Below are 18,150 nucleotides of genomic sequence, written 5' to 3' on the forward strand. Positions count from 1 at the left end.
TTGATGCGTTTCATTTTGTGCCAGTACATTCTGCAGTCGGTATGAATTGACATACACGTCAAAGCAAAGAGCAGCCACCTGCATGCAACCGTTGGCCTGTTGTGTCAGAGTCAAGGACAGAGCGACTGGCTGGGTTTCATTCAAGCTGTTCTTATTCTGACAGATTCTGCAAATACATATGCATGAGTTTGACCAAAACAGCTTCCTACTTTTCCTAAACTTAACCTTTGCAAGATTCAAGGGCTTCTAAAATCGCACAACGCCGTTTGTAATTGCAAGCCTGATTACAAAAAAAAGCTTACAAGCCAAAAAAACATGCACTTGGACTTTGGAAGCTTGAGAGCCATTGGAAAGTCCAGCTAACACCAGATGTATGTTTTGAAAAACTTCAACAAACATCCAACACACGATCAAACATTCGGCCTGTCTGATATGAGTGGCCGTGGTAGGCAGAGATGTTTGTCCAGCTTCAGGCATTAACCCGATAACCTCCAAAACCTGCTGTCTATCACAACATAGTGAACATGACACAATCCAAACAAACTGAGCATTGAAGAGGTCAGTGCACACTGTTCCCTTTGCAGTACTCACGTTGTTTACTTACTGCAATGTATTATTAAATCAACTAGTCATGTTTAAGAGAACACGTTTTATTCACTTGTGTCATTTTTTTAATTGATCCACAGTTATCGCTGCGTCAATTTTTTTTGTGGAGCTATGTAGTCTCTGAATGCTTTTTACTTTATTTGAATTATTTGTGCAGTTCTCCTTTACACTACCCACAAATCAGAAAAAACAAGTTCAGCTTTGCTTTTGTTTAATTTAGAACCTTATTTGGTTGCAACTATCCATGAAAAGGCAAATCTTGATCTTGCAAAATACAGCGTGTGGCAGTGTTGAAACACATCCTATGAGCAAATACATATTTCCTCCTGACCATCACTTAACTGACGGAAACCATCTGGACTGTCATGCAGGAAGCTGTTACACAAGATCAGGCATGCGTATTAATAATTTGCAAAAGTGCTTGAAATTTGCAATTTAAAGTCCACGACTGGAACGCAACTTTTTTTTCTTTGCATGCAATGTTTTGGCAAAGCTGAGTCAACAAAAACCTGCTGGGTGCAGATAAGGCGCTAAACCTAACATTTACACTTTGGCAAACGGATTACATGTACATCATCAAATATCACAAATCCAAATTATGTTCAACTTTTATAGCCTCGAATGCATCATAAAGAAGGCATTCAAAATTTGACCCTTGGATAGTGAAACCACAGCTGGGTTTCATAAAAGAGGAGAGCTAGGTGCCTGAAGTTCCAGCTTGAAATAGGCAGATGAAATGAGCTTAGGCTACTGGTCAAACATACCAAAATCATCTGCGTTGTTATTTTTACAACATTCTATCAACAGCTACTTGATTCAGTGCCAGCTACCACAGTTGTGTTATGTACCAAATGCATGTGAAGGACTGCCAATCGCCTATAAATACACAGATGTGATTTTCTCACGGCTTTCTCATTCAACCCTCCTACATTTTTGATCAGGCCTATGCTTCTGTTCTATTTTCAGGATCACCGGATTGAATTCTGGAAATGACCCCGAAGCAGCACAGTAGCAGAACCAAGAGGTGGGCTGGTCAAAAGGTTTACTCTTCTAGCTTTGACATTCCACAAATTCTTAACCCAACTTATTATTGTAATCATCATTATCATCATCATCATTAACCCTTCACTTCTACACAGAAACATTGGCGATGAGTGCACTGTAGAGTCACGTGCAACAAACTAAACTAAACAAAAGACCAGAGTACAGATGAGATCCTTTTAAGGAAACAGTTCCTAACAACGGGTAATCAAAGAGTCCGGTCACCACTGCAGCAAAGAGCTCATAAAAAAGGTAACTAATTGTGTCCAAATAAACATTTTCATTAGCATGCAGGCAGGCAGTTTCATTGTTAAATAATTCACTCAGCGAGCCAAAATTCTGTTGTTGTTTACAAAAGGATCCCTCTAAAGACTTCCTCACTTTGAGAAATTAACTTCCTCCAACATGGTGATTAAATTTAATCTATAAACAAGAAGATCATTATCTCCACACTCATGCAACCAGTTAAAACTAGCCGGATACGAATAGTTCCGTATTAAAACAACTCGAGTGTGATGATTGAATCTTTGGGAAAGTTACCTTAAAGTGCTAAATGCAAAAGAAAGCTACAGGGAGGGGCAGTTTAAAAAGTGCAGTGTTTGTGTTTGAGACCGTTCCATCCTGGTGATGGAAGAAGGCTCCAGATGCTTCCTGGAGCTGATTTCGTCACTCAGCGCAAACGCCTTTGGCCACTCTGCTTTACTGTTGTCATTGGAGACATTATTTATGGGCCCAACCCCAATAAAGCTACAACACACAAACGTGATGGTGCTAAACATCCTTCAAGAGCTCTCTATGCTGGATATAAACAGATATCTCACGTATACATTTTTATGTTTACGTTTCTGCAGACGCTGGCTTTTAATGCAGGAAGCAGAGGGTGATGTTGATATCTACAATAATAAGCATTAAAAAAGAGAAGTGGGAAATGACAACACGGTCACGGCCATGTCTCCAAGTGATGAAGTAATGGCAGCCCGCCCCCCACTCTATAGGATAACAGGGTTGTGCTCTCTTTACTTGTGTTTCCTTTGCCGTGGAAGTTGAGGAAACATGGCGAGAGAATCCCCCTCATTGTGGCCAGACTTGGCCACCCATAATGTTTCCTTGCGGTGGCATCGTGTGGTAAGCAGACAGCCAAAATCCTGCAGAACCATTTTGCCCAGCTGCCAAAGTCAACAAAGTCAGCCAATCGGCGCAACTTTCAGTCAGTCAGATTTGGCGATGAATTTACGATGGCATGACCAGACTCGGTATAACGATCCACGGTAGAAACGACACCTCATTAATGACTCGATTGCACATTTATAAGAACGTCAGACGTTTTACTGCAAGAGGAAAAAAAAATCTGCTGGTTGTGCACTCCCAAAACAAGGCTGAAGAAGAACTGTTTCACATTCCCTCTGGCACGACCATGTAGGGAAATCCTGGCAGAAATATTAGTCTATGCTAAATTTAACTGGAATAATTCATCTTTATAACCTTGTGATATAAACAGCCGGAATTTCAGGACAAAGCACCAAGTATTAGCCATTGACGTTTTCCACTTTCGATATTGCTACAGCACAGTTTAATTATATTCTTTAGACACGATGCTTGACGTGCAGCCGTGTGTGACAGAAGACAGCTGGATATGATTACCTTCCCGCTACGTACTTTCACTGTATCAGCTCTCTCGGTAAATGAAACCAAGGGGGCGGCATCAAGGGAACTGCACGTTTCGGGTGAGTCTGTATTTTGTCTGCAAAGCGGCAAACAAAGCAGGCAGTGTGACAGCAGGCCCGGCTCAGGGCTCCCACGTGCCAAGCGATGCCGTCTTTGAGACGTGATCCACATGGGGGACTCTTTGGGAGGTTGTTACAGGAACTGCTGGTTTGCTTTTCTCTCGCCAGGGTTTCCTGTTTGTCTGTCAAGAGAAAGCTGCTAGGTGCCAATGACATGGAACATTTGAACACTCACTTAAAAGGAGTGGATTATAGGATTTCAAAGCATCCATTTATTTGGTTAATTTAAAAAGATGGCAACTACAAAAGAACCAGTGTATACTGTAAATAGCGACTGATACACTTTTCAATTTTAACATCTGAATGGCGCTTTTGTTCCACAATAGAAAAACAAGACTTAAAACTGACTACAGTGGAAGTAACCCCTCTAATTTACAATTCAGAATACAGGAGTCAGAATCTTTGAGTTTATATGCAGCCTTTTTGTTGAATTTGTGCGACAGCTATTCCCAAAATCCGCCTCAAAAGTAGTTTTAAAAGAAGACCATAGAAAGATATGCAAATATACAAAAATGAGGTGATGTCGCCATAGGTATTATCTTATACTTTACTATTATTACTAGTCAACAATTGTGTGGCAGTTAATAATTCAAAAGTCTACACTGTAAATAAGGGTTTTGTGATTGCAACAGTGTGCGCTGATAATAGATGTTATTTTCTATTTTCCTTTGGAAAAATGGTTTGGAAATCTGAACATATTGAAAGTAAAATTGTCTTCAGCCATTTCTTGACGAAGGCCTATCATTTTCATGATATAGCACTGTTAATTACAAAGCAACAGTAAGTCAAGGTGGTGAGAATAAGCATATCAATGGAGTTTAACATACGCCTGTAACCAAAGGAAACAATGGTGATATCGTATTTTCCCCGTGACCGGACGCAAAAGACAAGTTCCACAAACTACAGCATTGCAATGGTGCCAGGCAAATGTTAGTGGGGCACTGGAATATAGGCCAGGGCAAAGTGCACGTGTTGGGGTGTAGCAAGCAAGACACTTACAAGCTAAATTAAACGGACAACTGTTTCGAGCAGGGCTTTAGCAGCCTATTTTAACTCCTCCTTGGAGACTGAGATGCATCCACTGACCTACAAAACACCAGTCAATGTCCACAAATGCTCTTGCTGTAATTTCAAGGCACACATGCATGAACCTATGATGGACTCGCTGTAACAAAAACACACGTGTGACGATGGACACTTTGCAGTCGATGTAAACAATCCATAAGCATGACACGTGACCAGAGACGGAGTTCAGGAGAAGTGCAGAGCACCTAATAAGGCCTTAGTTGAAAAGGGGTTGTTGACTCGGACGAGCTATGAATCAAATGAATCAAAGCAATGCAAGACATGTAGACTCCATGAACAGACAGAGTGAATAATACCTATGTTATAGTGAGACAGGCTGTTTATACCAATGTCACATTAACACCGCACCTGTTGTGCCACTGAACATTCTGCAGATGAAGAGCACACTGAGCCAGTTCTCAAAGACAACTATACAAACCGCTGTACCACAAACGCATCACTGTGGCGATAGGGCAAGTTCAAACAACTTGCACAAAAATACATCACTGAGCAGCTAATAATAATAATAATAATAATAATAGTGCAAATCATCTTCCTTACTCCACCCTCCCTCGTGGTTTATTGTACATTACAATCCATGTTTGCTTCTATTCTATTTTCAGAATTGAAGGGTTTCATTATTTACATTTGTGCATGAATGCGCACGGAACCAAGCATAACAATGATGTTTTAGTCAAAAGTTGTCCAGTTTGGGCAAACACTCTTTCTAACTTTCTATGTGGTTTCCGACTTCATGTTCACAATAACATGGCGGTCTTAAGAATGTTGTCACCTAACACGCCAGGTATCTTTAGTAAAAAGAGATATGCATATATATTTTCATTTTCAGTTCAATGTCCACATCTGCCAAAGTTTTAAGAGGTGTTTCTTTTGGCATAATGCATTGAAAACTCGCCACACCAGAAAAGGACGTCAATTATTCCAAATCATTTAAGGCAACAAATCACGATGAAGAATTTGGCTTGCCTGGCAACGTGACTCAGTGGCACACAGCACCTCTGGTCATTCAAATCCTAATTACTCATAACTGTGCAAAATCTTTTTTTTCCCCTCCAAACAGGGGCAAAAGCACGTGAGTGGTTTTATTTAGCCGAAAATAACCAAACATGGACCATCTGGATGGCTGGTATGCCGCAAGTCCATGCCAATGAAAACATGTTGAAAACGGTCAACATGAAAGACTTGCATAATTTCAGCAGGTAATACTGAATATGAGCCTCTGCATGCGGCATACTTGCTGCTATGTTACATGTTTTCACAAAGTGTGATTTACTGGTCTAGACTTTCACTTGAATGGTAGAAATTGAGCATGTCTGTTCCGGTCCGTTGGATTTTGCTGAACAAATTCAACCTTAACGCTGTATAATTTTTTTTTCTTTCATTTAAATGGTCATTCAGGACTGGTAGGTAATCTGTACTAGCTGGCTGCAAATATATATTTTTCAATTGCTAGCTCAGAGTCAATGTTTAGCAACTTTGGCGTGTCACAGCTCAAGAAATCAACTTTGACGTGGGGCTGACATAAAAGCAACACAAGTCTCAACACCCTGCTGAGGCACTCGACCCTGTTCACTGTATACAAAGACTCCCTGGTGAAGCTTCCAACCCACCCATAAGGATGCAACTGGGAAACCAGATGCTTTCCATTAACATACCGCTTCTGGGGAATGGGCCTACTGACTGGTTGATGTGGGACAACATGTGAGAAAGATAAATGACTCCACTGGTTAGGAAGACTCCTCGAAAGGGCAACGACATCATCTCTGCTAATGCTGATTCTTTAAAGTTTAGGACAAACACATGGTGGAAAAGAATAAAGAGTCCCACCACTTCATCTTTCGCTACGACATCCAGTCACCCTATAGATGTGTCGGTGTTGATACAGCACATATACAAAAAATGAAAAGTAGCAGTGGAACAAAATATCAACATTGTGACCGACGTATGGGTTGAACAGTATCATAGATAAAGCATCAAATATCACTATTTTTCATCTGTGCTGTGTGATGCAAACTATTGTGTCTGTAGGTCACCAAGTAAAAGCTTGGCAACACAGCTTCCCACACAAAAAGTACGAAGAGTGCTCTGTAAAAAAATAAAATGGTCATGAATTTTACAAGCATGCATTATGGGCTTCCGTCTATAAGAAAAGGAAGCATGGCCGGTGCCCTCAGGACGTGGACCCTCCCTGTTGCTGCAGAACCTAATCACAGCGGAACACAATAGAGGGACTGTGATGACAAAGGCAACTTTGTTTCTGTCTTTTTCTGAGACTTGTACACTTGAGGCTAATAACACAGAGCCCTATGACAGCATGATTTCACCAAGCGCATGACTGTCACATTAACCTCAGCAACTGTTGGTAAGGAGGGTGCCAATATTCTCAGAGCACGTCCATGATTGTGAATTTTGCTCGCTTGTATTACCGAGCGTAAACATTTTAACTGGAAAAGTGTGCACTTGGCCTCCAAAATAAACAGATGAAGATAAAACAAACTTCTGAGGGAAATAGTTCTAATGCCACATTGAGTGTTTCCGTCGTGGGAAACAAACTGAGAGACTATTTAAGGGAGTTAGCAGGAAAGAAAACAAGCCAACACGAAGAACCAGACAGTCCAAACTTACTTTGACATAGGCAGTGAAGTGCTGGCACTTATCATTGTTGACGTCCAGGTTGAGCTGCTGGCTTTTCTGGCTGATCTGAGAGCCACTTTGAATGAAGTAGACCCGTGAAGGCAGGTTTTTTTGTCTCTTGTCCACATCAGCCGTCAAGTTGTACAGCAGCTCTAAACCGGATCATACACACAGCGTCAATTGAATCCAATGGGTATTAATCTGATTGCCATTTAGAGTGGTGATTTTATTTTGAGATTGTCATCTCCGAGGTGACTAATAAAATGAGTTATTTTGATTCTGGGATGAATGAAGCAGAACTTTGTGTAATAACTGAGTTTAAGGTGAGAAGATGATGAAAAACATTGGAAAAAGGAAACCAATCCTCCAGCTGGTCAAGCAGACGATGTTTTTATTACACCCCGGCTGGTTCCACCCCTGGCTTTAGTGATGGAGAAAATGAACAACTACTCTCATTTTGAAGAGGAATCACAAGTATGAGGTCAAGTGTTACTGGCATTTCTGAGAAATCTACACACACGTCTCCTGTCATTCAAGCTCCAGTACAGTGAATGAATCAACCTCAGTCTGTAGTAATTGCTTCACAGGGTGTTAGACTGCTAAAAGACTGGGAGGGGCAACAAACACACCCAGGTAGGACCGAACCCCTCTGTTTCTTCCATCCAGTGGAGCACCATGAGCTCACTCTCAAGGAGGCAACGGAAGGTTGCATTGTGGACGTCATCAAACACATGGCGCTGCACTTTCCACGCGCTTTGCCAGACGACCAAACAGAGGGGCTTTATTCCGGCAAGCGCTCATTATGCAACACGTCTCTTACTCCCCGGGGGGTGGGAGCTGGGAGAGACCGCACCCAAACACTAGAACAGGACAGCACCTCAGCGTTCAACGCCACCATAAGCCCTCAGCAAAGACTAAGCACACAGACTCTCTTCCTGTCCTGGCAGAATCAACATGATTAAAAGATTCCTTCTGTTTAAATGAGCAGCAAAAGGTCAGAAAGTAAGATTTTTACTTGAGCAATAGCACCAACAAACGCCTAATGGGATTTTTGGCTTTCAACATTATTTTCACATTATCCTCTGAATTGAGAGCAGGCAGGGTGCAAAAATGTTGATCTCAAGCTGCAAAAACTCTCAAGTGTTTCAAGTAGCGGACATTCGTTTTCTGGAAGTGTTAACACACTGTGGGAATATGATGGAGATGGACTGTGTGTGTGAAACTTACTGATGTTCTCTCAGCCTCACCTATTTGTCCAGGAAGTTGTCTTCCATGGAAGCGCATGCAAACGGTGATGTTGAAGCAGTTTATGTTCTGGCCTTCGTGGCACTGAGGTACAGAAATGTTGATGGACACAGGCAAGAAGATGGAGACGTCCACTGTAATGACAGGCCGGGTCCTTGCAACACAGGGATTATGAGTTAGTATAAATAAAATCAATAAAAAATACACTGCTGCTTTACCATAATTGCTCACCTTAGTAGCACCACACTATCCGTCATGAAAGCTCCAATGGTGATATCTGCAACAAGAATATGCCACAAAGATTGATCATACGGTGTGTGGCATCACTCGATACGCACCTGTAATTGCTAAACAAAGAACCACTGAGAGTCATTGTGGTTCAGATTGAGGAATGCTGTCAACAAAATGCCTCTGTCACGAGTCTATTGCAAGAGAATGAGGGCCAAAACTTGTGACTATGAAAAATGAAATGGTTAATGGTCTTTCCCTGTGTTTTTGAGGTTTTCATTCGATCTTTATGCGGTGGTTGGGGAAATCTATCAAACCTCAATCCCATCTGATTCGTCCCTACCTGTGTATCCATTACCGTCCATGTCTACATTGCCAGATATTGCCTGACCAAACATCTGGAGACCAGGATTGACACTACGCCCAGATATTTTCTGTAACACAAGATAGCACCCATTAAAATAAGTTCAAGATAACATTAAGACTGTGAGACTTGCACTCTGCTTTGTGTTTGTTTTCCCACAGTGACAGATTTAAAAGCATTCGGGGTCGAGTCAAAGAGCAGTCATTAATAAAGAATAATTAGCAAAACATGTCAAAAATCGGAAGAGTGTCCCCAAAGTAGCCTTTTATATACTATATGTAAAAAACAAGTGGCGGATCAAATACATTCATACGGTACTTCAATAATATCATGATAAAACACGTAAAGATTTTTGACTGTTAGACTATATTACATCTCGACATCTTGTGTTAAATACCCAACCGAAATTACAAATAAAATGTTCTCATGAGCAGACCTTCAAGCAGATGATTATGAACAGAACAGAAACAGAAATACAAGCCTACTTTTTTTTTTTTTTTTTTACAAATTACTGGAATACAGTCAGCACTCTCATCATTAATGTTGTAACCATACATCAGTATTACGACTAAAGCGACATGATCCAAAATGGCTTGTGGGGTTACCCAAGTAATTTTCAGCATAGAAGTGCATTGTGGGTTATAATGGTCATAGCTCAGTTAAAGCCTTTTCAGGACTAACATTAATTCCCGAGACCACATTCTCTTCACAGTTCTCTTTTAACTCAAGTTATTCGACACACATGCATGGTGCCCATATGTTTTCTATTTAAAATCCAGCACATAGCCTACATTATACATGCATTGGTGCACATTAATGGCAATGTCTCACCATGGAATATTTGCTGATGATTCCTGTGGCATCCCCGTGATAGATATAAACAGCTCCTCCATAGTCGTCCTCCTTAGGAGCACCTATGGCTACGTCTGCAGGGGAATTGAAATACAACAATGGTAGACTGTATGGTTGTGAAGCATTGAGGCTTGGGTGTGCGTTAGGTTGGCCAGTACACACTAGGGCCACAAACAGCTAACTGTAGATCGACAATTAAGTGTTGTTAGTGGCTAGACAAATTTGGACGATCTTCTGAGGGAGTGGAAACAAGACTATAAAGTGCTGGCAAGAGCAGTTAAATAACATTACCATATCCCATTTCCACAAATAAAACACATATAAGCTGAAGCGAGAATTATAAAAAGGGATAGCACGTTTGAGTATCCAACACACAATAATTAACTAATTATGACTCAACATAGAAGTTATCCTCATAAAAACAATTATTTCTACATATGTTGCTTGAAATTGAATGGGAACTCTGTCAGTCACTCAGTCGCTTTGGCTCTTTTTGCCATCAAGAGAGTAATTATAATAATGGGTTATTAGATGATTTAGAACTGACTATTTTTCCACCACACACAAAAACTGTGCAAGGCTGCATGCCGAGAGACTGTTGAAACTGGGAAATAGTGGGGCATGAGAAGGGTACCAGGTGGCACACCGAGAGCCAAGCCAGGTAAAAGCCAGGAAAGTAGCCATATTAATAAAATGTCAGAATGACAGTTTGAGCTATAATTTAACCAACTTTGAAAGTTGGACAAACAATAATTTGTTCTGAACCCTCATCAGTTGCTCATCTTTTAGAAGCTCTACTTATTCCACGACGGCGAGTAAAGCACAACAACAGTAGTGAATGAAAGTTAGTGAAACACTTCCTTGATTGCACAATTAATATTTGACTTGTGACTCAAGAAAATCTGCAAATTATGTGAAGGCTAACCAAAAAAGATCTCTTGAGCATGCTTTGTCGTCAGAAGAGCGATATGGAGCAAGCACCAATTACTTGATGGCCACTGGACCACCTGAGCCATGCTGCCCTACGTTGGCCCCTGAGCCACGGAGTAAGTGAACCGTGATGCTATTACTTTACACTGACCTTGGTAGCCGTCATCATCGACGTCTCCAATCGAGGAAATGTACTCTCCAAAGTGGGCGTTGTAAGCATTGTCTCCGGTCAAAACGGCCTGCTCCTCCATCACCCCCTGAAAAAGGATATGCAGGCACGCAGTGAGAAAAACAGACACACAGAACTCATGATGTGAAACGAAAACTCAGGAAGGAATCACACAGAGCTCTGAAGCAGAATAACGTCTGTGTTTGGTGGTAGGAAAAATACTGCCCACATAAAAAAAAAATCTACAGAAATTGCATGTGAAGACTGAGAGTGTGCCGCCAGTTTGGAAGCAACTTCAGATTTTGGAAAAATGTTCAGTTTACATGATAGAATTGTGCCAACCCACTTACATTGCCCTTGCTGAGGTACACAGTTACGCGGCCCTCATCCCGTAGCTTGCTGTGCATGGGTGCCCCCACCAGCAGGTCTGACAGACCGTCCTTGTTCAGATCAACTGCACACAATGAGGAGCCAAAGTAAGAGCCCATCTGGAACCAAGCCGAGCCACAGAGCATTGGGTCAGATCACAGACATTTTTTTTCCTATTTCATCATTGACATGCAGACAGTCTGACTGGTGGTATGTTCCCTTTTAACAACTTAAAATTAAATACAAATAGAAAACATTAGCTACATCAATTAAAAGTATATTTTGGTATAAGATAGTCAACATCATCAACATCACATAAATCTATAAAACAGTAGCCTCTACATAATAATCCAAAACAGAAATGTCAGTGTGTGCATTTAAACCACATTTGAAGCCATACCATTTTCCCTGAGGCTTGAAAACTCTTCACCAAAGACACGCCATCAATTTTGAAAATGTAAACCTGAGGGTGGAAAAAAAAAAAAAAAAAACATCATCAGTGTTGCGGTCTGCACCAGATAGAAAACAGCAGAAAGATGAGGTGGCTACCTTCCCGCTGCCGTTGTGCTGAGGCGCCCCTGCGGCTATGTCGATCACATTAGGGGAGGAGAAGTGTCCAGCAGTCACAGCATAGCCTGAAAACACTTTGGGGTCAGCTGTTTCATTTGTTAGACTTTTATATTCCACATTAAGACATAATAGCAGCCTCTTACCAAGATAGCTGTATCTGTGGGAGTCGACATCATCTTTGTTTGGACTGTAGAAGGTGTCAGACGTCAGGTTGTAAACCTTGATTGTCCCAGTCCAGTAGTAAGACCCGGGGGCCCCCATCACCACCAGCTCCTGTAAATGAACCCCCACCACTTTCATTCAGATAATTCTCTCTTTGGGGCCATGAATTACCTTTCATCTGCACAGCTCAAGTGCCTCGGGGTGAAATTTTGGTTAACCGAAGGCCACAAACGGTTGCGCGCTATCTGCTGCTAAATCAACCGGTCGGAGGCCAAGAAGTGTGACGAGGAATGTGGAGCCCGTGCAAAATTGACAGCTGCGGGATGGCTTGTTCAGTCACGGCTTTGCACTGCGACAGCTTGGTGCAAACGTAACAGTGAGCGGTCAGTGACAATAAAGGCTCGCCACACATAATCACTTCCAATGTTTCTCTGACAGTCTCTCTTTTATTGAATTGGGCTTCACACAAATATGAAAACAAAAGCAAGCAACATCTTGCTTGGATGTGTCATCACGTTATTCTTGCTCAGTCACGCACGCGCGCACACACACACACCCAGTCCGAGCGATCCGTCACAGATGCCAAACATCTGGCGACCGGTGAGCTCGGTGCAGATGAGGCCAAGATTTAACAGTTGGACATCTTTTGAAGGAATTCCAAACATTCCTTTAGGAGCGAGGGCTTGTTGGTGGGGGTGGAGTGTCATTCAAATGACTAAATAGCTCAACAGTGAACCTTTGTCGATCCAACTGTTTGATGATTTCACTTTTTGTCCATTTAAAACTACATTCTAAACACTTATTTGAAATGAGAGCAAAAAAAGTTATATGATATAAAATCATCTATCTATTTCTATTCAATCTGCAAACCGTTTAATCGATGTAGTGCATTTCTACAGTTTAATCTATATTGTGTTTTATGGAACAGCAATTCTCAAATTGATTGTTGAACCTGGGCAATTTTTATTGGGAAAAAATGCTCAGTGCACTCCCAATGTTATGACAGAGTATTTGATTTTTTTTCGTTTTACCACAGTTAACTCATGTTTGTGTTAAATGACTTACCATTGGGTTTCAATATTAGCTGGTTAACTTATTTTTTACACTTGGATGACTGTAATGTGACACAGTAATGCAGCTGCAAACAGTAACCAATATGTATAATAAGTAAGACTACTTCAAACGTCACATTTGATTCCCCAGAGACGGAACATGCCTTTCAAAGAAAGACAGGTCTGTGATGGCCTCTGCTTAAATTGGCTCTGACTGCAATGTGAGACTTCTGAGCACCATCAGGAAAAGATTATATCGCAAATGTACAGACAAGATAATGTCACATTTTAACATATACCTTATATGGACTTTTTTTTTTTTGCACTCGACAGTACATTTCACAGAAAGACGCAATTGGACCGCATCTGTTCTACTCACTTGGGCCGACCGTTTAAGGATGGAGTGCTGTACAAAAAGCTATTGTGCGATAGTGGATGATGTCATCGGTCAGCAGTGCATCCCCCGGCCCCGCTATATTCAGAAAAGGGAAATGTGTGTTTTCTTAATCGTTTTTATCGCGGGGAACCACCCCAGAGGTGAGGAAAGGCCGCTGCAGCCGGCGGAAACATAAAATTGCAGTTATCGGCGACATGGATTTCTTATTAAGTTTGAGATTCCACTTAATTTCACAATCTAACATAAAAAAATATTCTCATGATCCCACAGAGTCAAAGAAGAAAAATAGAGCCTTGCAGTAGTGTTCGAACAAAGTAGAGTAAAATTAGGAGGAGTCATTTTATGCATTTGCGATGAAAACATGAAAATACACATCACTGCGTGTGTCACAAAGATTAGGAAGATGAACAAGCACCGTTACTGACCTCTTTAAAAACTCCCGCTATCCCAGCTTGGCAGGAACCGTGCTCTTCCCCATACTTCTGCTTATAATCTGGACACAAAAAAACAAACCACAAATTATTTCACTGTGTGCTTGATCCAACATTTACTGGGGTTTTCGCTCTCTCGGCATTCCATATGGAGTTAGTCAAGGAGCGGGTCACATCCAAGAGGAATCTGGGGGAGCGGCGTGTAGGCAGAAAGGAGCCGCGCAACATCCAACGAGACCACTCAATTTGAGGGGGACGCTCTCGGATTACAAAAAAAGCTCAACTCGAATCAGCGTAAAATGCACGGTAAGTTGAATACAAGACAAGTCACAAGTCCGCTGCTGCAGACTGGATGCGAGGCGAGCGAGTACGACCTGGTGAACGTCATTGGCAGCACAAATGCTGTGAATTTTTCACAATAGAGGTTAACAGATACCCAATCTCCTTTGAGGACTGACCAATGCATACTTTTGACTTTGTACTTTTGTTGGACTTGTGGAGGGGGGATCACAATTCACTCTACCTGTTTTCAGAGGCTCAAAAACAGATGTGCGCCTCTATGACGGCACCATGCACGCATGTCACGTGACTAAAATGGAACTACACATGCAAGTAGTAAACAAATTGCTTCCCAAGATGGGTGAGAAGTAAAAACAATATTTATATATGAATCATCCTTATATTGATAATAAATGTCCTTAGTTGCAGGCACGACATATAAATCACATCATTAAAATCGAAATAAACAAAAGCTGTCATTATCATTAGAACATAACACTGGATGATCCAAAAGCAATTTGGAGTTCAACCAAAACGTTTCTGAACGATTTACTACGTCGTGTGTACTGCTTTTTCTTTGGCTTTTTTGGTGATACCACCACGGAAGGATTTTGGTGAGAGAAAAGTGTGATGGTAACCATAGACTCTTAAATGGAACTTATTGCTGAACAATCAGAAAAACAGCAATGAAGTGCAAATTTCAGTTCCACCAAGAATATGGTATGAATTTACTTTATTTTAGTTTTATAACACAGTTGTTCAAGTGGTCCACTTTACGTACCTTCGTAACACGGAATGAGGGGTTGGGTCCTGCCCTGGAGAGATGGCGGGATGATCGAACAGTATCCATGCGGGAGGATATGCTCCGAGTCATAGTAGACGTTTTTCCAGCGGTGGGCACAGGCCTGCAGAAAATAAAACTTTTACTCTTTTAAACTGTGTACAGAAAGCAGATTGACCTCGACCGCATTGTGTTTGCTCAAGACGCTCTCGCGCTGGGCTGGAGTCAGTGGGTCTCAGAGGATGTGGAACCTTCTTCCATGACTCTGCAGGCTGCATAACAACGCGGGCTTTATGGCATTAAACATGCAGCGTGGACGAATTGTATCTAAATTTAAGCAATACAAAAGCTTGAGGCAACAAAAATGGGCTCCTAAAATAACACCCAAATCATTTGTATGGTACACTGGCTTATAAAAAGGGAGAATCGTCTCCTTCACTGCTGTGAAAACCCTAGATTTATTATATTTTCTTCCAATTTTTTTGTCCAATCAGATTTTACTCTTTACGTTGGCAAGTCACTTCACTGCCGTATACGCTATAAAAGGTTGAGTGTATTTACAAAACGACAGTGCCAATCTTTTAGGCCCAGGATTAATTGAGATTAACCTCACACATTTAAGTGGCAATAGAATAACCTCGCATATAAATGGCGCCACATCTTATTGTCATGTTCTTGTTCAGTGAGAGCCTTGGAAGAAACATCTGCCAAGCAGACGGTTCCCCCCTGATGCGTTGCAACATGAGCTCATTCAGATGACGAGAACAAAAAATGTTACGGGCTGTCGAGCAGCCTAGCAACACATTGGGATATGATGAGTCAGCACCTTTCTTTTATCATACACTTATCGAGACAGCCGCAACACTTTGCAGGTGAAGGTGGAGTAACTTCTCACTCACATTCCTGAAACAGCAGCCAGGGGTAACAGGATGCTGCAAAATCATGCCAATTGATTCCACCAGGGCATATAAAATATATTCACCGTAAATCCTCAGAGACATAAAGATTCCTCTGATTTTTCCTGCATGACGAAGAAGTCAGACGGAAGGCTTTTCGAGCCAATATTCGTATTTACAGTAAATCTGTGTGACTCACGATGATTTTGAAACTGGCTTGGACTTTTTCCTGCTTGTCTAACTGATGGTTCCCCTGCCGCCCATTATAAGAGGTTAATAAAGGACCACCATAGAGGGGTTGAGGTATGCACTGACAAAAAAATGGTGATTTGAATTTACTCAATTTTATTTAATCAAGTTGTTGCATTAAATAAAACGCATCTGGAGTCAAAGATATTTTTTTAGTAGATTATTAGTCTAACTGCCCAATGGGCTGATTTAAAAGACATATTGCAAATTGATGGCTGCTCTTCACATGTTTCTGAAGTAAATGAAGGAAGAAATGAATGAATTTCAAAATCACCACTATGTCAGGTGCGTCTGCAAGACACTCGAGCTGCCAAATAGGCAAAAGTGCAGCGGGCCTGTGCTGATATGGAAATCAGTATCCGCCGAGCGCAAATACGCTGTCTACTAAAATAGAGCTCATATTGTACGTACAAGCCGAAGAAGAATTTAAAGCTTTACCAAAGGGGAACAGCCAAAAACATGAGAGTCTGCCCTTGTGTGCGTTTAGTTTTTATTTTATTTTATTTTGGTATTTTGCTTTGTCTTTGAATTTTGTGATACTTTTCAATCCATGACACATAATAAAAAGACCTTTGGAATAACTTATGAATCAGTGCTACTGTATATAAATAAAACCGAATTGAGCTACATAAAAGAGCCCCCATGATAGGCAACTTATACAAGGCAACTGTTGTGTTAATGAGAGAAAACTAACGCATAATGTGAAACCACATGCTTGAACTATTTTTTGAAACAATGATGCCACTGTAATCAGGCCCAGCTCTCATTAATCAACTCACCAGTATTTTGCCATCGGCTCTGTTCTGACGCGCTAAGCTTACTCCCATCCACTCGTCATCTCTGTCCCCTTGGCACGTCTTCCCGCACGACTCTCGGGGCTTGTTTCCTGATGGACAATGAGAGCAGTTTGCAGACGTCACAACGTCAGGACAAAGGATGCCTTGCCGAAAAAAAATTGTCCGCTATTGTCGGACTTTTGGGTCTTGTCCTGTCAGCTTGGCAAACAATATCCTGATGCTTTAAAAACATGGAAGTTGTTTGTTTGTTTAAATGTGGTTGCTAGGTAGCTGCAAGCCAAGAGAATACATGTACAGTGGAATTGCTTAAGGAAAATGCTCCATAAGTGGCTTGATTTGGAGATCAATCAAGGATTTCGTGAGAAATAGGCCTCAAACATCAAACATAAGTAGGGGCTTAAACTTCATTGTGTCTAACGTCACACTAGATATTGACAAATCTTCAAAAAGATTAAAAAAAATCTCCATTAAAGTATTTTGCTTTATCTTTGGCTTTCTTGGTGATGCTACGGAAGGCTTATAAAACGAGACAAAACACACGGAATAGAACAAAGTAAATGAAACTTGTGATGATGAATCAATGTCTGTCTGCCCTGTAAAAAATGGGCAGTACAACTAACATTTTTGCATCCAAAAGCTAATTTTACCAAACAGATGCTGAGATAAATAGAAGATAAGGCTAATAGCTGATGAACACAGATTAGCTTGGACATAAATGATGCCGGGTTTTTTTGCCACATGGCTTTCAGGCATCTTGACGGCTGAGTATTTTTAATTTTAGTTTTCTTACACAGTGGCCAACTTCTCTTTACATTTGTAAAAGATAAAAAGTTTTTTGGGGGGATCTCCAATAAAGATTTTATGATAGTGGAAGTTTCAGCAAATTAATTCAGTTTTTATTGATTTCAAACGGGTCAAATTGAAAGTTAACCAGCATCCCAGAAAGGTTTGTGTTCAACTTTAGAGGTTTGATTGTATTGTGATAGGATGAAAGCATGACAGTTTTTTTTTTTCTTTTTCAAGCATGTTGGCAATGGGTAGGTTGGACACTTTGTTGTCTATAATGATCAAGATGATTCTTCCTGTTTGTCACCATGTGTTTTTGGTGACACGCTGATTATATCAAAGTCATGCACGAACCCCGGTGTTCTTCACAAGAACAGAAAATGAGGGTGGACGGTGGGTGGTGGAAGCTTTTTTGGCTCTGTCATATGCAGAAGGAAATATT

At 41.1% G+C, this 18,150-nt stretch overlaps 1 protein-coding gene across 1 annotated transcript in view; it reads right to left on the reverse strand.

Annotated features, from left to right (window-relative positions):
- itga9 (integrin, alpha 9) overlaps nucleotides 1-18,150 on the reverse strand; it is a 36,161-nt gene that overhangs the window by 17,022 nt on the left and 989 nt on the right. The window contains exons 3-15 of the mRNA XM_037271645.1: nucleotides 16,905-17,011; nucleotides 14,981-15,104; nucleotides 13,915-13,982; nucleotides 12,022-12,151; nucleotides 11,858-11,943; nucleotides 11,709-11,771; nucleotides 11,290-11,427; nucleotides 10,922-11,027; nucleotides 9,820-9,914; nucleotides 8,968-9,058; nucleotides 8,628-8,673; nucleotides 8,399-8,550; nucleotides 7,143-7,303 (exon numbers count right to left, since the gene is read on the reverse strand). Coding sequence (XP_037127540.1) covers nucleotides 7,143-7,303; nucleotides 8,399-8,550; nucleotides 8,628-8,673; nucleotides 8,968-9,058; nucleotides 9,820-9,914; nucleotides 10,922-11,027; nucleotides 11,290-11,427; nucleotides 11,709-11,771; nucleotides 11,858-11,943; nucleotides 12,022-12,151; nucleotides 13,915-13,982; nucleotides 14,981-15,104; nucleotides 16,905-17,011 — 1,367 coding nt within the window. The remainder of the gene's footprint in view (nucleotides 1-7,142; nucleotides 7,304-8,398; nucleotides 8,551-8,627; nucleotides 8,674-8,967; nucleotides 9,059-9,819; nucleotides 9,915-10,921; nucleotides 11,028-11,289; nucleotides 11,428-11,708; nucleotides 11,772-11,857; nucleotides 11,944-12,021; nucleotides 12,152-13,914; nucleotides 13,983-14,980; nucleotides 15,105-16,904; nucleotides 17,012-18,150) is intronic.

The sequence above is a fragment of the Syngnathus acus genome, chromosome 15 (assembly GCF_901709675.1).
Source record: "Syngnathus acus chromosome 15, fSynAcu1.2, whole genome shotgun sequence".
In the NCBI taxonomy this organism is placed as follows: Eukaryota; Metazoa; Chordata; class Actinopteri; order Syngnathiformes; family Syngnathidae; genus Syngnathus; species Syngnathus acus.